Raw genomic sequence first — 17,710 nt, 5'->3', positions numbered from 1 at the left:
AGTTTTACTTGGAGTTTTTTTTTAAATCAGCTTGGTATGATTTAGAGCAATAGAAAAAAACAAAGCAAAGAAATTGCGTTTCCTGTTACATCAGGGTCTCCATCAGAGTCCCTCCTTACAACAGGGTCCCCATCAGAGATCCCCCTTACACCAGGATCCCCATCAGAGTCCCCCTTACATCAGGATCCCCATTAGTCCAATGTCTCCCCTTACATCAGGGTGTCCATCAGAGTCCCCCCTTACACTAGGATCCCCAGCAGAGTCCCCCCTTACATCAGGATCCCCATTAGAGTTCCTGATAAAATCCCCATCGAGGCCATCTAAGGTCCCTTTACATAAGAGTCCCTATCAGAATCCCCCTTACATGAGAGTCCCTATCAAAGTCCCTCCTTACATCTGAGTCTTACATCAGAGGGCTGGATAAAATCTTTCAGTGGGCTGTATTTGGCATGCAGGCTATAGTTTGGAGACCCCTGCTCTATAGTCATCTTGCTAAATTTAGCCAACAATGTCCAGAGGATAAAAAAGGGAAACAAAGAAATAAAGACATCATCATGGTCTGTGATCAGTGCTGCCCCTTTAACCCTGCTGCCCTAGTTAATGGCATATTATTATGGTAAATATAGGCCTAGTTAGTGGGGGACTTTAAAAAAAAATTGAAAGAGGATGGTGAGATGTTCTGGCTTTTGTTATTCAGAATATATAATTGCATATACATATGCAATACAATACATGCATACACATAATAGGGCTAACTTGTAAAGGAGCCAATTGTCTTTGAGGTGTGAGAGGCAACCCACACAAGCACAGGGAGAACATGTAAACTCCATCAAACTCCGTGCAGTCAGTGTCCTAAAACGTGAGTTGAACTTAGGACTCCTGTGCTGCAAGGCAGACGTGATAACCACTATGCTCACTATGCTTTGACCACGTTAGGTATTATATTCTTTATTGAAGGGTGGTTTTTATATATTCTGTTCATGCAGCACTCAACACTCATCTTGTATCATGTATGTACCTGTATCTAGTAAACACATATAATGGTGGGAGGTTCTCAACACTTCTATCATTGCAAGCAAGGCAGAAAAGAGAGCCCACACGTTTCACAAGTCAATAAAACCTAATAAACATAAGGTGAACATACAGTGTACCCTAAACTATAAGGTGAAGCAGGACAGCATTGAACCAGTACTGGGAGTGTATATTCTAATTGATGGATGTCCTGGTGATCTGAATGGGGTCATTTACCGGTAAAAGGAGGGCATGTGAAGAAATGTAAATTCAAACTGCTCCTTGCCTTTCCATCTTAATTTACAATTATGATGTATGCTGCAAAATGCAGTGCACTCATGGCAAGGGGAGAAATACAAACACTTCATTTGTAAGTCAGTCTGACAGTGTTCATGGTAAAAGTGAGAACAGGGTTGCCTCAAGATGAAAAGAACAACAAGAACATGATTTGGAAGGTCGAAAACATTCACCCAATTCTTTTTATATTCTGTGTGGACTGGTAAACTGATTCATGGTCTTTTTTTTTCATTACAAATTGTTCTCATCCAGATAATCCATCAGTTGTCAGTTGTTTCCAGAAAAGGCTATAGCTGGCTATAGATGGATTGAATCTCTGCCCGTTCAGTAGGGACCAGCTGAGATTTGATCCATCTATGGGCAGGCTGGTTATACTGAAGTCAATTCATCAATCAACTTCAGTACAACCAGCCAGTGGGATTTTTTTTTATGCGATCACTGCTGTCGGTTGTAGCTGTCAGCAGTGATTATTGTGTACTACCAGCAGGGAAGGCTCTCCACCCCAGGAGGGATTCCTCCATGAACATTGACTGTGTTGATGGGGAATCAAGCAATTTTCTTTCCTTCCACCTGTGCACAGATGTATGCATGTTGCAGCAGTTAACTGATGTGTGAAACTTCTTTTAGGGCACTGAATGATATTGCCATTGATATTACAGTATATTTAATGAAGATGTACTTTAAGTTTATACTCCTACAAATCATGCATATAATATAGAAATATACACTATATAGTCAAAAGTATTGGGACGCCTGCCTTTACATGCACATGAATGTTAATGGCATCCCAGTCTTAGTCCGTAGGGTTTAATATTGAGTTGGCCCACCCTTTGCAGCTAAAACAGCTTCAACTTTTCTGGGAAGGCTGTCTACAAGGTTTAAAAGTATGTCTATGGGAATGTTTGACCATTCTTCCAGAAGCGCATTTGTGAGGTCAGGCACTGATTTTGGACAAGAAGGCCTGGTTCTCAGTCTCCGCTCGAATTCATTCCAAAGGTGTTCTATCAAGTTGAGGTCAGGACTCAAGTTCCTCCACCCCAAACTTGCTCATCCATGTCTTTATAGACCTTGCTTTGGGCACTGTTGGAACAGTAAGGGGCCATCCCCAAACTGTTCCCACAAATTTGGGAGTATGAAATTGTCCAAAATGTCTTGGTATACTGATGCCTTAAGAGTTCCCTTCAAAGGAACTAAGGGGCCAAGCCCAACCCCTGAAAAACAACCCCACACCATATTCCCCCCTCCACCAAACTTTACACTTGGCACAATGCAGTCAGGCAAGTACTGTTCTCCTGGCAATTTCCAAACCCAAACACATCCATCAGATTGCCAGACAGAGAAGTGTGAGTGGACACTCCAGAGAACACATCTCCACTGTTCTAGAGTCCAGGGGCAGTGTGCTTTACACCACTGTATCCAACGCTTTGCATTGCAGTTGGTGATGTAGGGCTTGGATGCAGCTGCTCAGCCATGGAGACCCATTCCATGAAGCTCTCTGTGCATTGTTGTTGTGCTAATTTGAAGGCAACATGAAATTTGGAGGTCTTTAGCTATTGACTCTGCAGAGAGTTGGTGACTTCTGCGCACTGTGCGCTTCAGCATGCGCTGACCCCACTCTGTCATTTTACGTGGCTTACCACTTTGTGGCTGAGTTGCTGTTGTTCCCAGTTTCTTCCACTTTGTTATAATACCACTAACAGTTGACTGTGGAATTATTAGTAGAAAGGAAATTATTGCACAGGTGGCAACCTATCACGGAACCACGCTTGAATTCACTGCCATCCTGAGAGTGACCCATTCTTTCACAAATGTTTGCAGAGGCAGTCTATACAGTTTACAGTTTATACATCTCTGGCAATGGAGCTAATTGGAACACCTGAATCCAATGATTTAGAGGAGTGTCCCAATACTTTTGGCTATATATTGTATATTTAATATAATCTACATCTAATTTTAATGCTAGTAATCAAAGTGTAATATTGATTCAAAGTTAGGAATGCAAATGAAATGCAGTTAGCAGCTGAACCCTTATCAGTGTCTGGAAAGTCTGATACACTAAGTGGTGATTTGGATTGCTAATATCCTTGTGAATTGGAAGAAGTGTTTGAACTGATTCATCATACCTGAGTGATTATCCCATCTCCTGCAAAGGAGTGCAAGGGCCATCCAGACTGTGTACAGCTGCTTACTATGTTTATTGCATATTCTGACTGTGGTGGCTTATGGAGCAATCCAAGCTCTTCTGCATAATGAGTGGTACAAAATATGTAGGTAGTTGATGGATTTTGTGAAGTTATCTTAGAACATTACATCATTAACACAAAGACTTTATAATATACCTAAGTGGATTCTGGAATTGTTGAACTATAAACACTGCTAATTACCGATTCAATCACAATCTTAATGCTATCTCTATATGCTAATAGTGACAGCTAGAGGCTATTAAAACACAAGGAAAGCACTCGATTATCTAAAGTAGCAAGTTAGGATTGCAGCATCATGGACAACGGATGCTGATAATAAATACTTAATATTTTAATTTAGAGGGATTTCCATCAATGGCAGAAAGGTAAAACTGTTATTAAATAAAATAACTTTTCTTTTCACCATAAAGTATACAATACAAAACAGAGACATAACAAGGAATTTTTAAGATATGGGAAAGAATTTACCTTTATTTGAAAAAGCATCTTTAGTCTAAACACATCATAAAGCACCCTATTTCTCTACTCCCCTAAACTCTGAATTTTGAAAGAATTCAGAAGCGTCTCAAATTGAAATCTAATGTACACTCTTTGGAATTCAATAAAGCACTACAGATAGCTTTCTGGCGCTGTGGCCCTTTAAAATGACCTGTATCAGATTTAAAAATCTCTAATGCCCCTTTCAGTATCTTTACCAACATATGCAGGCAGATTCAGGTAATTCTTCATAGCACCGATTTTACAAAGTGGCTTTATTAATGAACCAAACCTAAAAATATTTACCGCCACATCATAGATAATGAAACTGGAGGTAATTAAGATCAAATCTAACTTGGCGTACAGAGACAGGCAGAGTACCTGTCCCTGTATACAGTGTAGCAGAACAGCCTCTACACACAGCTATCCTCTCTCTGCCACTGGTTGCTAAGGACACTTTCAGCTTCACAACCAACAGCCAACAGCCATCAGTGACACTGCAGTGGGCAGACCCTAATGGGGAAGCTGAGACACTATTTCACAGTCAGGTCTGCTCTCTCCTTGTAATTTCCTGAGGCAGCAGGTGGATTTTATAGCCAATAGTAACTTGTTTTTTGGCTAAGAAGCTGCTCACTGCCTGCTGTCAATGACAAGGGGAGAGGACCTCATAGGGAACTAAAATCAGTGAATGCCCATCATGCTCCACCCATCCAGGTGTAATACATCTCGCCACTGCGCTGTCTGACAGATACAGTGGTGGGGAGGAAGCACAGATGTACTGAAAGTCTCCGTATGGACGCTCCGGTCTCAGTGCACCTCCACACTTGGTGCATGCCCCAGATTCATGTACCTATCTACAACAGGCATATGAATCTGTCGCCCGCACCAACATTTGTCATGTGGAGGCACTGCTGAATTCTAAAGAGTGGCTTAGACATTCTTTATGAATTCCCGTAATTGCATTTGCTAACTGAAGCCCATCAACATAGCCCCTTAGGTTGGGACCAAGTATTTAAATTAAAGCCACAGCAAGGAAAAACTACTTTAATGTGCACTGAGGGTTCATTCACACTACTGCACTGATAAAAAGCACAATAACGCAGTGTACTGTATAAATGAGCCTATGTCTCTGACCTCAAACCAGTATGCAGATAAGGACTTTGTTTTACCTGCATGCTTGTTCTTGACCTGTACTGTATCCCTGGTCCCAAATATAGCAATGCCCATTTTTGGGAAATGAAAGGAGCTGAGAGCCCATCAGGTTTGCTTCACTTATGATTAACAACAGATGGCAGTGGGTGGTATTGGATTGAATAGCGGCTATGGCTTTGCCCAGTGCCATGCGCTGTCAGCCAAAAGCAAGAAGGACGTGATGGAGAACTAGTCGCTCAGTTATCCATCAGGTCTTGGCTACCACACTACAAAATATCTCAGTCATGCACCAGCCATGAAGTGGATGGGGAGGAAGGGAGCACACTGAGGAAGGAGTGTTAAGTACTGGCACTCTAACATCTGTGCCAGACTCTGATAGACTTATTATTGACAAGTACATGAATCGGGCACCAGCACTAAAAAATTAAGTGCAAAGCCCCAAATTCTAAAGGGTGTTCTAGTCCATGTCACCCTTTATGAATTCCACCCATTGTGAGCCAGGGATTTTAAATGAGCTTATTTATTATTTTTTAAATGTCCAAATATTTCACCTGAAAAAGTTATATTGTTATTCTCCAAGACAGAACTTCTTATGTTTTGTGCTATTATATATCTAGTTACTTTCTTCAGTTAGTGATTAAAAAAATATTTATTGGGGGCGCTCGTGAGCAGCAGCCAGGATGGGATCACCTCCTCGGCCGCCGGACGCATCGGCTGATTTCTGACCCTCAGGGGGGTCCCCTGATTTCTCTTTGGCCCCTTGTCCTCCCAGTGCCCCGATGGGCAAGAAAACAGCAGCCGCCTGCGCCTCCAGATTTTGTAGAAGCTTTCAAACGCAATCTCCCTTTTGTCTGTTCTCGGAATATAGCGGACCCCACGGGCAGGTATTTGCTTCTGCAAGGCACCCTCTGGGAAAAGGAGGTTACTTTTGTCTATTACTACGCGCCTAATTGCTTTCAGCATAAATTCTTTTCTCATCTTTGCACCATTGTTTCCCGACACTCCAAGGGTCTTCTTCTTTTGGGAGATTCAAATGTTACCTTGGTTTCCACATTGGATAGGTGCTATGCCCAGAGTGCGGCCCCTTCTCACGACTTAGTGCTGGAGGAACGTATGCGCTCTCTCTTGCAGATGGCGGGGCTGGCGGACGCCTGGAGGGAACTTCACCTAACTGAGCGCGACTTTACATTCTATTCCAACCCTCACGACAGTTTTTGTAGAATTGACCATATATTTATGCATGCTCAGCAGCTTCTCTTGGTTCGGCGGATAGCTATTCCCTCCTCACCCTGGTCGGACCATGACCCCCTGGTACTCCTCCTTGCCCTCTCTGGGTCGGAACGGCACCCTTTTCATTGGCACATGAATGACTCTTTATTGACTACTCAGATTACCTGCCAACAAATAGAATCTTTCTTATGAACATACTTCACGGAAAACTCGGCAGTGCCCCTGTGGGAGGCGCATAAGGCCACGGTGCGAGGTCATGTTATACAGCTGGCAGCAATCCGGAAGCGGGAGCGGGAGTGCCGACTTTTGGAGCTTCATTCTCTCCTGGCCCCTGCGGATGCACGTTGGAAGTCATTTCCATCTGCGGCCCATAAATGCGCACGGGACGCCCTGGCGGCCGAGGTTGGACCTACTTGCCTTTTCAGAGGCGGAACGGGCCCTGTGTTGGACCAAACACAAATTTTATTCCTGTGCTAATAAGCCGGGCCCAATGCTGGCCAGGAAACTCAATTCTGTGGGGAAACCCCATAAACCGATCCGACTGCGACTTCCCGCAGGTGGCTGTAGTTCTAATCCCCAGCAGATTGTTTCCCGTTTCGCAGACTTCCTTTTGCGCCTTTTCGCTAAACCAGATCCCTTACCTGTGGCTCAGGCAGAGGCATTCTTTCAAGATCTCCGACTTCCTGGATTATCCGAGGCAGCACAGATGGCCCTCAATGCCGGTGTCACCGTATCGGAAGTGCTCCAAGCTATCAAATCTTTACAGCCCACCGTGGCCCCAGGTCCCGACGGCTTCTCTGGTCTCTATTGTAAGAAATTTGCAGCCCTGTTGGCACCATTTTTGGCTGACTATTTTAATGAGTTACGACAGGGCTCCTTGCCCTCTCTGGACGCGCTTAGAGTGCATATCTCCATGATTCCTAAGGCGACTGATGATGTGCTGGAACCGAAAGCCTTCCGGCCCATTTCTCTTCTTAATGAAGATCTGAAGATATTGGGCAAGTCTTCGTATCAATAAATATTTGCGTAGCCTGGTCCACAGGAACCAAGTAGGTTTTGTCCCTGGGAGGCAGGCAGGTGATAACGTTCATAAGATGGCCCACCTTATACATTTTTTGCAACAGCGGAAAATCCCGGGATTCTTACTGTCTTAGACATATATAAAGCCTTTGATTCTTTATCCTGGGAATATCTGCGGTTTGTGCTGTCTCATTGTGGTTTTGGGGATTTTATTCTTTCTTGGATTCAAGCCTTGTATTCTTCCCCTTCGGCTTCCGTTAAATACGCTGGGTATTTCTTGGATCCCTTTCCTATTGGGCGAAGGACGAGACAGGGCTGCCCCCTGTCCCCGGCGCTCCTTGTCCTGGCTCTTGAGCTGCTGGATTTAGCGCTCCGGACCGATTGCAATGTATCGGGGGTTCCATACGCGGGACAGGAGTTCAAGTTGAACCATTTTGCAGACGATGCCCTCTTAACTCTCACTAATCCCCTGACGACGCTTCCTAATTTGCAACAAATTCTTCTTGATTTCGGGTCTCCTTATTAACTTGGATAAGACTGTCGCTCTCAATATTACTTTGGCCTCAGATTTGGTTTTGCGCCTATAGCCCCACTTCCCTTACAAATGGGCTTCCTCTTCTCTTGAATACCTAGGCATTCGCTTGACCCCCACCTATGACTCGTTGTTTGCTGTAAATTATTATCCATTGCTTCACTCTGTGTCCTCTCTTATGCATTCTTTGCAATTTCCGCACATCTCTTGGATAGGACGGGTTAATTCAGTGAAAATGACCATTTTGCCAAAATTGAATTATTATTTTCGCACCCTCCCAGTGCGGGTTCCCCCTCATTTTCTTCGGTTGATTCAGGCGAAGATTATGCATTTTATCTGGGCCGATAAGCGCCCCAGAGTCTCCAGAAATATGCTTTTTGTTCATAGACTCCAGGGTGGTCTTGGGGTGCCTAATGTAACTAAGTATTATCAGGCGAGCCAGATTGCCCCGCTGTCTATGTTGCACGCTTCCTCTGACGTTCCTCTCTGGGTCCTGTTGGAACTACTTAATTGTGCCCCTATCGCAACATCAATGATTCTATGGCTTCCCCCTGTCCTGCGCCCTATGGCACTGCGTCCGATGTTGCTCCATGGCTTACAAGTCTGGGACTCGGTAGGTTACTCCAGTGGCCTGATGTCACCTTTCCTGCCTTTGCTCCCAATTATTAACAACCCTCTTTTCCCACCGGGTCTAGATCAGCCGAGGACATTTTCTTGGTGGGTGGCCAATAGTTTTTCGCAGGTGCGACACTTTTTGATTTTTCAGTCCTTTCCCACCTGGAATTCTCTTCGGGAGTCCTGGGATGTCCCTCCGGCGGAATTTTTTCGATACCTTCAATTGCGGCACTGGCTGATTTCATTGCAGGGCACTTCTACTTTCCAGTACCAGAAATCTGCCTTTGAACTGCTTTGACACCAGCGTCCGGGCGCCCCGGGCCTTATCTCTCTTCTTTATGCAGCTTTGAACAGACGCACGATGCATACTTTCATTTGTCGTTCAGTGTCATTTCATATGTCGTTCAGTAGGAGCGCAACCTGGGAGTAGTTGTGGATCCGGAGGACTGGAATAGGGACTGGTCACTTATAGCTAAATGCTCATTTAATACGACCACGCTGGAGGCGGCCTACAAAGTATTGTTTCGTTGGTATTGGGTTCCGGCTTGTCTGGCTCAGGCAAACCCTGCCTGCAGTGATCGTTGCTTTCGGGGTTGTGGCCATCGTGGAGATGTATTGCATATCTGGTGGTCATGCCCGAAGGCTGTTTCGTTTTTGGTCTTGTGTGTTTGGCCTCCTTTTCACTTTGTTCCATCTCTCCATACGCCGGGATGCTCGGTATGCTCTGCTTCATTGTCCCATACTGGGCCTCTTGGCTCATCAGCAGAAGTTGGCTTCCTATTTGTTTTTATTGGCCACTAGAACAATTGCTCAGGCCTGGAAGAGCCCGTTTGTCCCTCTTCAGGGGGTGAGGGATCGTATGACCACTATGATGCTCAATGAGCACATGTCGAGTATCTGCCACGACTCCCAACGTAAATTTTTTAAAATACGGGAGCCGTGGTTGCAATATGCCTTTCCCACTCTCCTCCCGGCTAGTCTGGGGATGTGATGGTGTTCGGTATTGGCGTTCTTGGACCCCTGCTCTTTGGTTTTGTTATAATATTTTTTTTTCTCTCTTTCTACTCCTCCTTTCTTTTCTTTTTCTGTTTGTTTCTGGTGTGGCTTTTAGTTTGAGTTACAGTCTGAGTTATATTAATGTTCTTGTAATTTATGTGCCATTGATAGCCCCTGCGTGGGCGCACCTTTTGCTCTGTTTGCATTAGAGCTCCGTTTTTTCTATTTTTTTTATATGTGCAATTGATAGCCCCTGCGTGCGTTTGTTGCCTCTGTTTTATACTGTTTAAAATTAATAAAAAACATTGAAATATAAAATAATATTTATTGATAGAAATATTAAGGCTGCAACTGGTGACCTCCTTTCAAAGGATGCTGGTTGCCTGGTTGAATTTGACTTCAGTATTTTGTATGTCACTGACCCAGAACAAGCATGCAGATTAGAAAGTCAATCTGCATATTCTTCCGGGTCAATGACACAGAAAGTACTAAAGCCACTGTATAACATTTTAGAGTTATAGTCAGCAGCTCTCTTTTGAAATAAAATAAACATTAGTTTAAAAAAAAACCCAAAAAACGAATTACCTGCAAAGTGGTTCTACATGGTCTTTATCAAGAAAATCATGGTCCTGTTTCACAGATGCAATGTCAATTGGAAACTGAGAATCTAGAAATAAAATGGAAGACTTGAGTAGATGGAAACAGTGAGACCTCTCACATCAACTAGCAGAAAAAATGTGTACATAGGTAGGGAAATACATTAAACATTACAAAAAATACCCTGCACTCTATCCAGCTAGCCAACACACGAAACTGGATTATAACTGTTTCATATATTTGGGCTCCCTTCTCTCTCATTGGGTCCAATGGATTGCAACAAAGTACGTTGCACTAGGGTAGGCAGTTTCTTTTAAATGGACTGCCCTCGAAAACACAGTGCAATTAGTAGTGTGGTGCAATGCAGGTGGAATGGTTTACTGCATTGGGGAGCCATGCATAATGAACATGCATTACCACAACACATAGGTATGAGGCAAACCTAGGACTAAAAACAGTGTTTTTTGCTGAAAACATTTGCAGATATATGTGAGGTCCCACATATATTTGCAAACACATGTAACACAATGACTAGCTGTATTCAGTGCTTGGGAAATGTGTAGGCTTAGCAGAATCCTATGTACACATTAGGGCTCATGCACACTGGATTTTTGTAAACGCAGTTTCTCCTGACAGGAGAAAATCAGTGTTATAAACTCACCTAGGCAGCATTCTTTCAAAACAGTTTACATAGGTTTAGCAGAGTTTATCAGTGTTTGGAGTTTAGGTGTTTATTTCACTGGCTAGAATTTTAATTTATTTTGGCCACTGAAATATATAAACACCGAAGTGCTAAACTCACCTAGCGTTTAGGCATGGTCAGGCGCGTTGAACAGCATTTACATACGTTTAACAGTGTTCAGCGCTTTCTGTTGTCAAAATTCCTTCTCCTGAACGTGATTCTAGGGCATTCAGAAAACATACTCTAAACTCCCCAGCTAATAAACTGCTAAAAACATGTGTACATGGACACATAGGATAACATTAGGGGAGTTCAAGGGTTAAAAAAAGCCTAAACTCACAATAGAGGGGGGGGGGGGGATTGGGGGTTTAACAGCAGCAGTGTGCATGAGGCCTTAGTGCAATGATCTATAGCTCATGCATTACATTGGTAGAGCATACAGATCATGGTTCAACAGTTCTAGGTCTAAGGCCAGACTTGTCTTTTGTCAAGACTGAAGATTTTTAAAAAAACAAATAATTACTGCACACAGCTACCTTCCCATCCATTAATGCCATAAATAAAACTGCCAAATGTCACTGGTAAGCCTTATTTAGTCTACGAAGTCCACTCACAGAACAAAAGACTGCATGTCAGATATATCCGATTCTTTACAGTTATGGATACTATGGCTAGTTAGTACAAAAAACTTATGTTTCAGTTATTCCGGGTGTCGGCAACCCGCGGCTCCAGAGCCGCATGCGGCTCTTTCTCACCTTTGCTGCGGCTCCGGAGCACACTGCCCACCAGGTGACAGGCAATAGGGTTGCCGTAGCTCAGTGGTCGGCAAGCCGCGGCTATTTACACATTTTAATGCGGCTCTTCTGTGTGCCGGGCGCCCGCTCCCCTCCCTCCTCTCGGGCGGCCGCCCCAAAAGTCAGGACTCTGCAGCTAGCCCAGCAATGGGAAAACTACGGCCCGGCGGACCTTTTAATCCGGCCCGCGGAGCGTGGCAAACATTGGCTGTCAGGATGTAGGCGGGGCAGCGTGACGAACTCCTCTCCTCTCACAGTCCGCCCTGAAGACCGGAACGGCGCGGGAACACGGCGAGAGGAACGCGCGGAGCAAAGGTAAGTGAATTGACACAATATGGGGAATGAATTACTATAGGGGGGATGAATTACTATGGGGGATGAATTACTATATGGGGGATGAATTACTATGGGGGATGAATTACTATGGGGGATGAATTACTATATGGGGGGATGAATTACTATATGGGGGATGAATTACTATAGGGGGGATGAATTACTATATGGGGGATGAATTACTATGGGGGATGAATTACTATGGGGGATGAATTACTATGGGGGATGAATTACTATATGGGGGATGTATTTTCAGTTTTAAAAATGTGGGTCTCAAAATAAATTTCAATCGTGGTTTTGGCGAGATTTGGCTCAGTTGAAAAAAAAGGTTGCCCACCACTGACCTAAGGCTATGATTGTGATTATGACGATACACTGTGGCCCTGATTAACCCTTTGCTTACTGGGCCCTTAAACCCCCTTCATGACCAGAGCGCTTTTTGCAATATATGCAGTATCGGATTTGTTTTAAATGTTGCAATGGTTTTAAGTCTCCCAGTCTTTTTTTCCCTCTCGGAAACGGGTCCAAGTGGCTCTTTATGTCTTAAAGGTTGCAGACCCCTGTTCTAGTCCTTCAATGTGAAGCTCTAGTCGAAGCCGTTTCTCAGTTTTGAATTTAGTAGGGGAAATTGGACCTGCTTTCTGGTTTTTATTGATGCATTCTATCTTGGCTTTTTTTTTTTCATGTCAACAGCACAGGAAGTGAGAAGAAGCACTTTCCTTTTTGGCGAGTGGGAGAAATGATAGAACGTTCTTCAGGTTTTGTTGATTTCTGGGCCCCATTGAGATCTCCTTACTTCCTGGGGTGTCATTAGGACAGAAAATTAGGGAAACTCTCTGCACTGCATAATGAAGGTTCCTTCTCTTATTAGATATCCAGCCTCCGATGCTTAGATAATTGACACGTTTGACCAACAGTTGGTCTTCTACAGTTTACAAGTTTCCTTAACAGATCGCCTCTACACAATTATGGTAAACTGAAATTTCTTGGAAAAGATGGATATGTTCAGCCATCAGCAGTTTGTTTGGGTATCAGTGAATCTCCAAGGTCGAAATTGGCTCACAATTCATCTGAGGTAGAGAAAGCAGAGAAAACCCTAAATGCTCATATGTTCCCAAAGTGTCAGAGCATATCAAAAGATGTGGTGACCACATCCATTTGCAAAGAGATCATAGAGCTCGTAGCCACTTGTTTTGCCAAATACTTTGAGAAACTTTTTCTAACTCAGCTTTAAGGAGAAGAACAGGAAAGCTTCAAGGGAGTGGCACACCTAATGTACACCAAACCAAGGGGAAACCCAAATACGTGACTGGTCTACAAGCAAGCTAAATTTAACTTTATAGAAAAGTTTTAATATTATGAATTATCATATTGTGTTCTAGAGTTAATAAAAAATAGACCAGGCAAACTTTTATAGACTATTTGAATTATATCACTTCCAGTGTAACCTGCTGTAATGTTTTTCCAAGTTCTAGGAATAAATATATAGGTCTCAGGGCTCATTTAGAAAAGTTCAGGATAGAAAAAATGTCATAGAAATGTTAAACTATAAAGTAATTGATAAAACATATTTATGACTTTCTCTATTGCGCATTTTTTGTTACACAGGTCATGCTGTAGTGTGAACTCCACCTCCCATAATCCATTAACCAGTTCTCTGCTGGGGTGGTCTGCCACTCACAAAAAGCCAGCAGACATAGTTTGGGGCACCTTTACTATTTTGGTTATTACATAAATATTATTACAGCGTACACACTGTTACTACTGTATGAAGGGCTGGGTGGTCTTAATGAATAGGATCTGCTGTTCACAGACTTCCTATGTTTTTAGTAGCTGGCATAATTATGGTTTTTATGCTCATAAAATCAGTCTTCCCCAGGTGTAAAGTGGAATAAAACAGAATGATGTCATGGCTGAAATGCATGGTACATTCCATCACAGGAGCTGTTACCTTCATAAAGCTGTGCGTACTGAGGAAATCCAGCAGCCCGTAACCACTCACATGCTTCCTTTGCCTCGAGCTCTGAAAACAAGAACATAAAATGAATGTATTGCCCAGCCAATCATGTAAGAACACTGTTAATATCATCTGAGATGGTCCTGTAAAGTCATTACAGCTAAAAAAAGGGAAGGCATCTACAGACTTGTAGAGGAAAATGACCATTGATCAGGAAGGAGGTGGTGGATAGACTGACAAGTCTTAGAAAAGGTTTAGGCATCAGTTTAGGTACAGCACAGAAAGCCTATATATGTGCAGATTGCACAAAGGAAGACAACAAAAGATCTTAAAAAGACTAATCCTTCCATAACTGATATTTTATTAGTTAACACTGGTTGGTTGAATCATCTACAGGCTTCATAAATCCCTTAGCCTAGCTATATATGTTGCAAATATGGTAAACATCTAGAAACTTTCAATTAAAAAGAAAACAGTATGGAAATGTAGGATCCCAAGCAATATACTATCCATGGTTTATATTCCCTTCTGTCTCGCAACCAAAACAATCTAATTTTGGAAACAGGTAAAACCACCACAGCAATAGCAGAAAGACATTTTTGTTTGATTTTCAACCTAATTTTGACAACCAAAAAACACATGAAAAAACATGAGTGGCAGACTGGTGCGAACCATTTAGAGGCCTACTTTTATATCCGAAGAACTGTATGTGTTCAGCACATATAATAATACTATTTAATAAAATCAATTCCTATTTTTATTTTGCATGCCTTTATTTTTAATATTCCTCATTTACATGCAGACCTAGCTTGGCAGCTTGGGCTAAACTATGGCACTGCTACTTTTAATGAAGAAGGGCTGAGAGTATGTTGACTTAATATATTAGTTCAGGCAGTTAACAGGCAGCGACTGTCAGGAGGCCTCTCAACACAGTAACACTAGAAAGTTAAGCTGGCTTTAGAGCTGTAGACTTTCATTTGAAAAATGTTGTGTTTAGAACATTTGTCTAAATTGGCCCTAGTATGTCTATGTATGAATGTAAGTTAGGGACTTTAGACTGTGCGCCCCTTGAGGTTTAGGGACTGATGTGAATGTACTATATATATATATGTAAAGCACTGGGTAAATTGACGGTGCTATATAAGTACCCGAAATAAATAAATAAATGTGCATGCGCTTGTCCCATTTAATCCAGAAGTAGAACGTTTGTTGGTAAGAAAAGTCACTCGTCCCTGAAAACGACAATCACAGTTTGTTGAGTTGGGTAGTGCTGATACTCCACCCACAACTCCAATTTCAGCCAATTTAGCAGGATTGGAGCCATGTATGGCTAGCCGTAGGTGTGACAATGAACCTGTTAAGAAATGTTGAGGAGCTGGTTAAAGGTGAAAGAGATCTACAGACAAAATATGACTTTTAGCTTTTATCTTCATTTAGCTCACATAATAAATTAGATTTCCTTCACAAAAACTCTCCCCAAAGCATAACTTCTCAGCATATTCTTACATAAAAGGGAAAGGAAATTAAAAAGGAGTGAGGGTTTAAAGTGACCTTTGCCACTCCTTTTGCTATTCCATCTAACACTACCTGTGCACAGAGGCTCTTTAGAGCTCCCGCTCTCATATCACAGCTCTAGTGCGATGTTGGATCTACAAAGTCTGTTCAAAGGGATACAATGACATCATTGGATTGAATTTATTTTTACTGGCTGAGTTGAACTGGAGGAGCTTGCCTCCCAAACCCTCTTGTTCCGGCCAAATGCCAATCCATTCTGAGAGTCAAAGCTCCAACATTAGCAGACAGTGCCTAAGCTTGCCCACCCCTTCCTGCCTGCTGCACATTCTTGCCGACCTCTGAGGTTGCCCATCATGGTGATGGGTCATAAGGGATACAAGGGGTGGGGGATATCAGCAAGATCTTACATTACTTTGAAGTGTCAGAGCTTTGTCTATCAAAACAGCCAGGCCTTCAGTCATAACTGGAGGGGTTTGGGAAGTTGCTGCAATTTGCTGCATTTTTTCCCCCCATGACAGTGTCATTAATGACAGTGTCTCTTTAATGTAGGGTTTGCAGTCAAAAGTTCAGCTTGCGACATCAGTAGGACTTTGGGTTTCAAAAATCAAGACAAAATTGTAAGCAGGTTATATTTACAGATCTAAATAAGTTTGGCATTGAAAAAGATAGGAATGTTTTATTTAGACCAGAGTCTTTTAACAATGATCTTGATGGCAGCAAAGAATTCTGCATTCATGTTTATAAGATACTACTCCATATGAGCTAAACTTTTCATAGTCCTAAGTTTTACATAACTCTTCCTCAGCATAATCAATACAAAGCCCGGTGTAAGAACACATCATTTTACAAGCCTTATTTCTATCTGCAGGCATACTTTTAGTATACAGTAGGAGACATAAATGTAAGACTAAGCGCTGGCTCTCTAGTATAAACACACGTTTAACACAGACCTTTGAGTTTTGACTAAACACATTAGAAATAGTTAGCTGGGCCAATCGGAGCAATCCTTTTTTGGCCCAGTGTGGTGTTTTTGCTGGAAAGCCTTTGCGCCAGCTCATTAGTCATTATTTACATAGACGGCAATTTAATGCCTTGGCCTCTGTAGCCTTTGTAACATTGAAGAGGACATGCAGTTCTTATGGAAGGAGAAATACTCTGCAGATAAATGTAGAAAAACACATCTGCATCCCAAGGTAACATGAGTCTTGTGAGATGTCACAAAGGAAACCAATGCCTAACTCCAGCAAGCTTTTTTTTTTTGTTTTAAATGGTGTTGGGAAGTTAAACTTTCTGTTTGTGACCCTAGAGGGGAGATCTTTCCCCACTTCCTGTCCACATGACACCTTTACAGGAAGTGGGGGCTTTTGCTGTCTCCAGGATTAGAAAGCACAGACAGCAATAAAAACATTGTCAGAAGTTTTAACCCTTCCTTACTCTCTATGTTTCTTTTTTGACTTTTTACAATAACTTGTTATTTTAATAAAAGCAACTTATATATGTAATACCTAATCATTTTAGTAAGTGCTCCTTTTAAGTTACTATTGTGTTGTCAAATGTAAATAGTTTTTGCTTTATTTATTTCACTAGCTTGTTTTGGGATACTTTCTGAGGACTGGTGGTGAACTAAGGATCTTTTGTTGAATAAGAGATTTGTAGGCCTCGTGCACATGGGGTGTATGGTTATACTTAGGACCTTGCTGGCAGCAATGATCTTTTCTGTATACTCTACTGCAGGCGTCACTAAATGGCGGACCACGGTCCAGATGCGGACCTAGTCACTGTTTCATCCGGACCTGGTCACGCCAGTTAGGAGCTGCTTCTTTCCCCCCATCCTCCACTGCTGTTATAACAACAGGGCAGCACAGTGGCTAAATGGTTAACACTTCCACCTGGCAGTACTAGGGTCGCTGGTTCGAATCCCAACCAAGTCACCACCTGCCTGGAGTTTGCATGTTCTCCCTGTGCCTGTGTGGGTTTCCTCCGGGTACTCCGGTTTCCTCCCATACTCCAAAGACATGCTGGTAGGTTAATTGGCTCCTGTCTAAATTGGCCCTAGTATGTGTATGTATGCATGTGAGTTAGGAACCTTAGATTGTACGCCCCTTGAGGGTTAGGGACTGATGTGAATGTACAATATATATATATATACAGTTGTGTTCAAAATAATAGCAGTGTGTTGAAACAAGTGAATAAAGCTCAAATTCCTTCTAATAGCTTTTATTTCCATACACACAAATGCATTGGGAACACTACACATTCTATTCCAAATCAAACCATGAAGAAAAATAGATCAAATTT

General features: G+C 42.6%; 1 protein-coding gene across 5 annotated transcripts in view; it reads right to left on the bottom strand.

Moving 5' to 3' along the window:
- STARD13 (StAR related lipid transfer domain containing 13) overlaps window positions 1-17,710 on the bottom strand; it is a 411,711-nt gene that overhangs the window by 55,804 nt on the left and 338,197 nt on the right. For all 5 annotated transcript variants that reach the window (XM_089690866.1, XM_089690868.1, XM_089690867.1 and 2 more), the window contains 2 exons: window positions 13,892-13,963; window positions 10,120-10,201 (listed from right to left, as the gene is read on the bottom strand). In XM_089690866.1, coding sequence (XP_089546992.1) covers window positions 10,120-10,201; window positions 13,892-13,963 — 154 coding nt within the window. The remainder of the gene's footprint in view (window positions 1-10,119; window positions 10,202-13,891; window positions 13,964-17,710) is intronic.

This window comes from Staurois parvus, unplaced genomic scaffold, assembly GCF_062004578.1.
Source record: "Staurois parvus isolate SC_StPar_1 unplaced genomic scaffold, SC_StPar_1.0 ptg000544l, whole genome shotgun sequence".
NCBI lineage: Eukaryota > Metazoa > Chordata > Amphibia > Anura > Ranidae > Staurois > Staurois parvus.
This window is presented reverse-complemented; position numbering and strand designations above follow the sequence as displayed.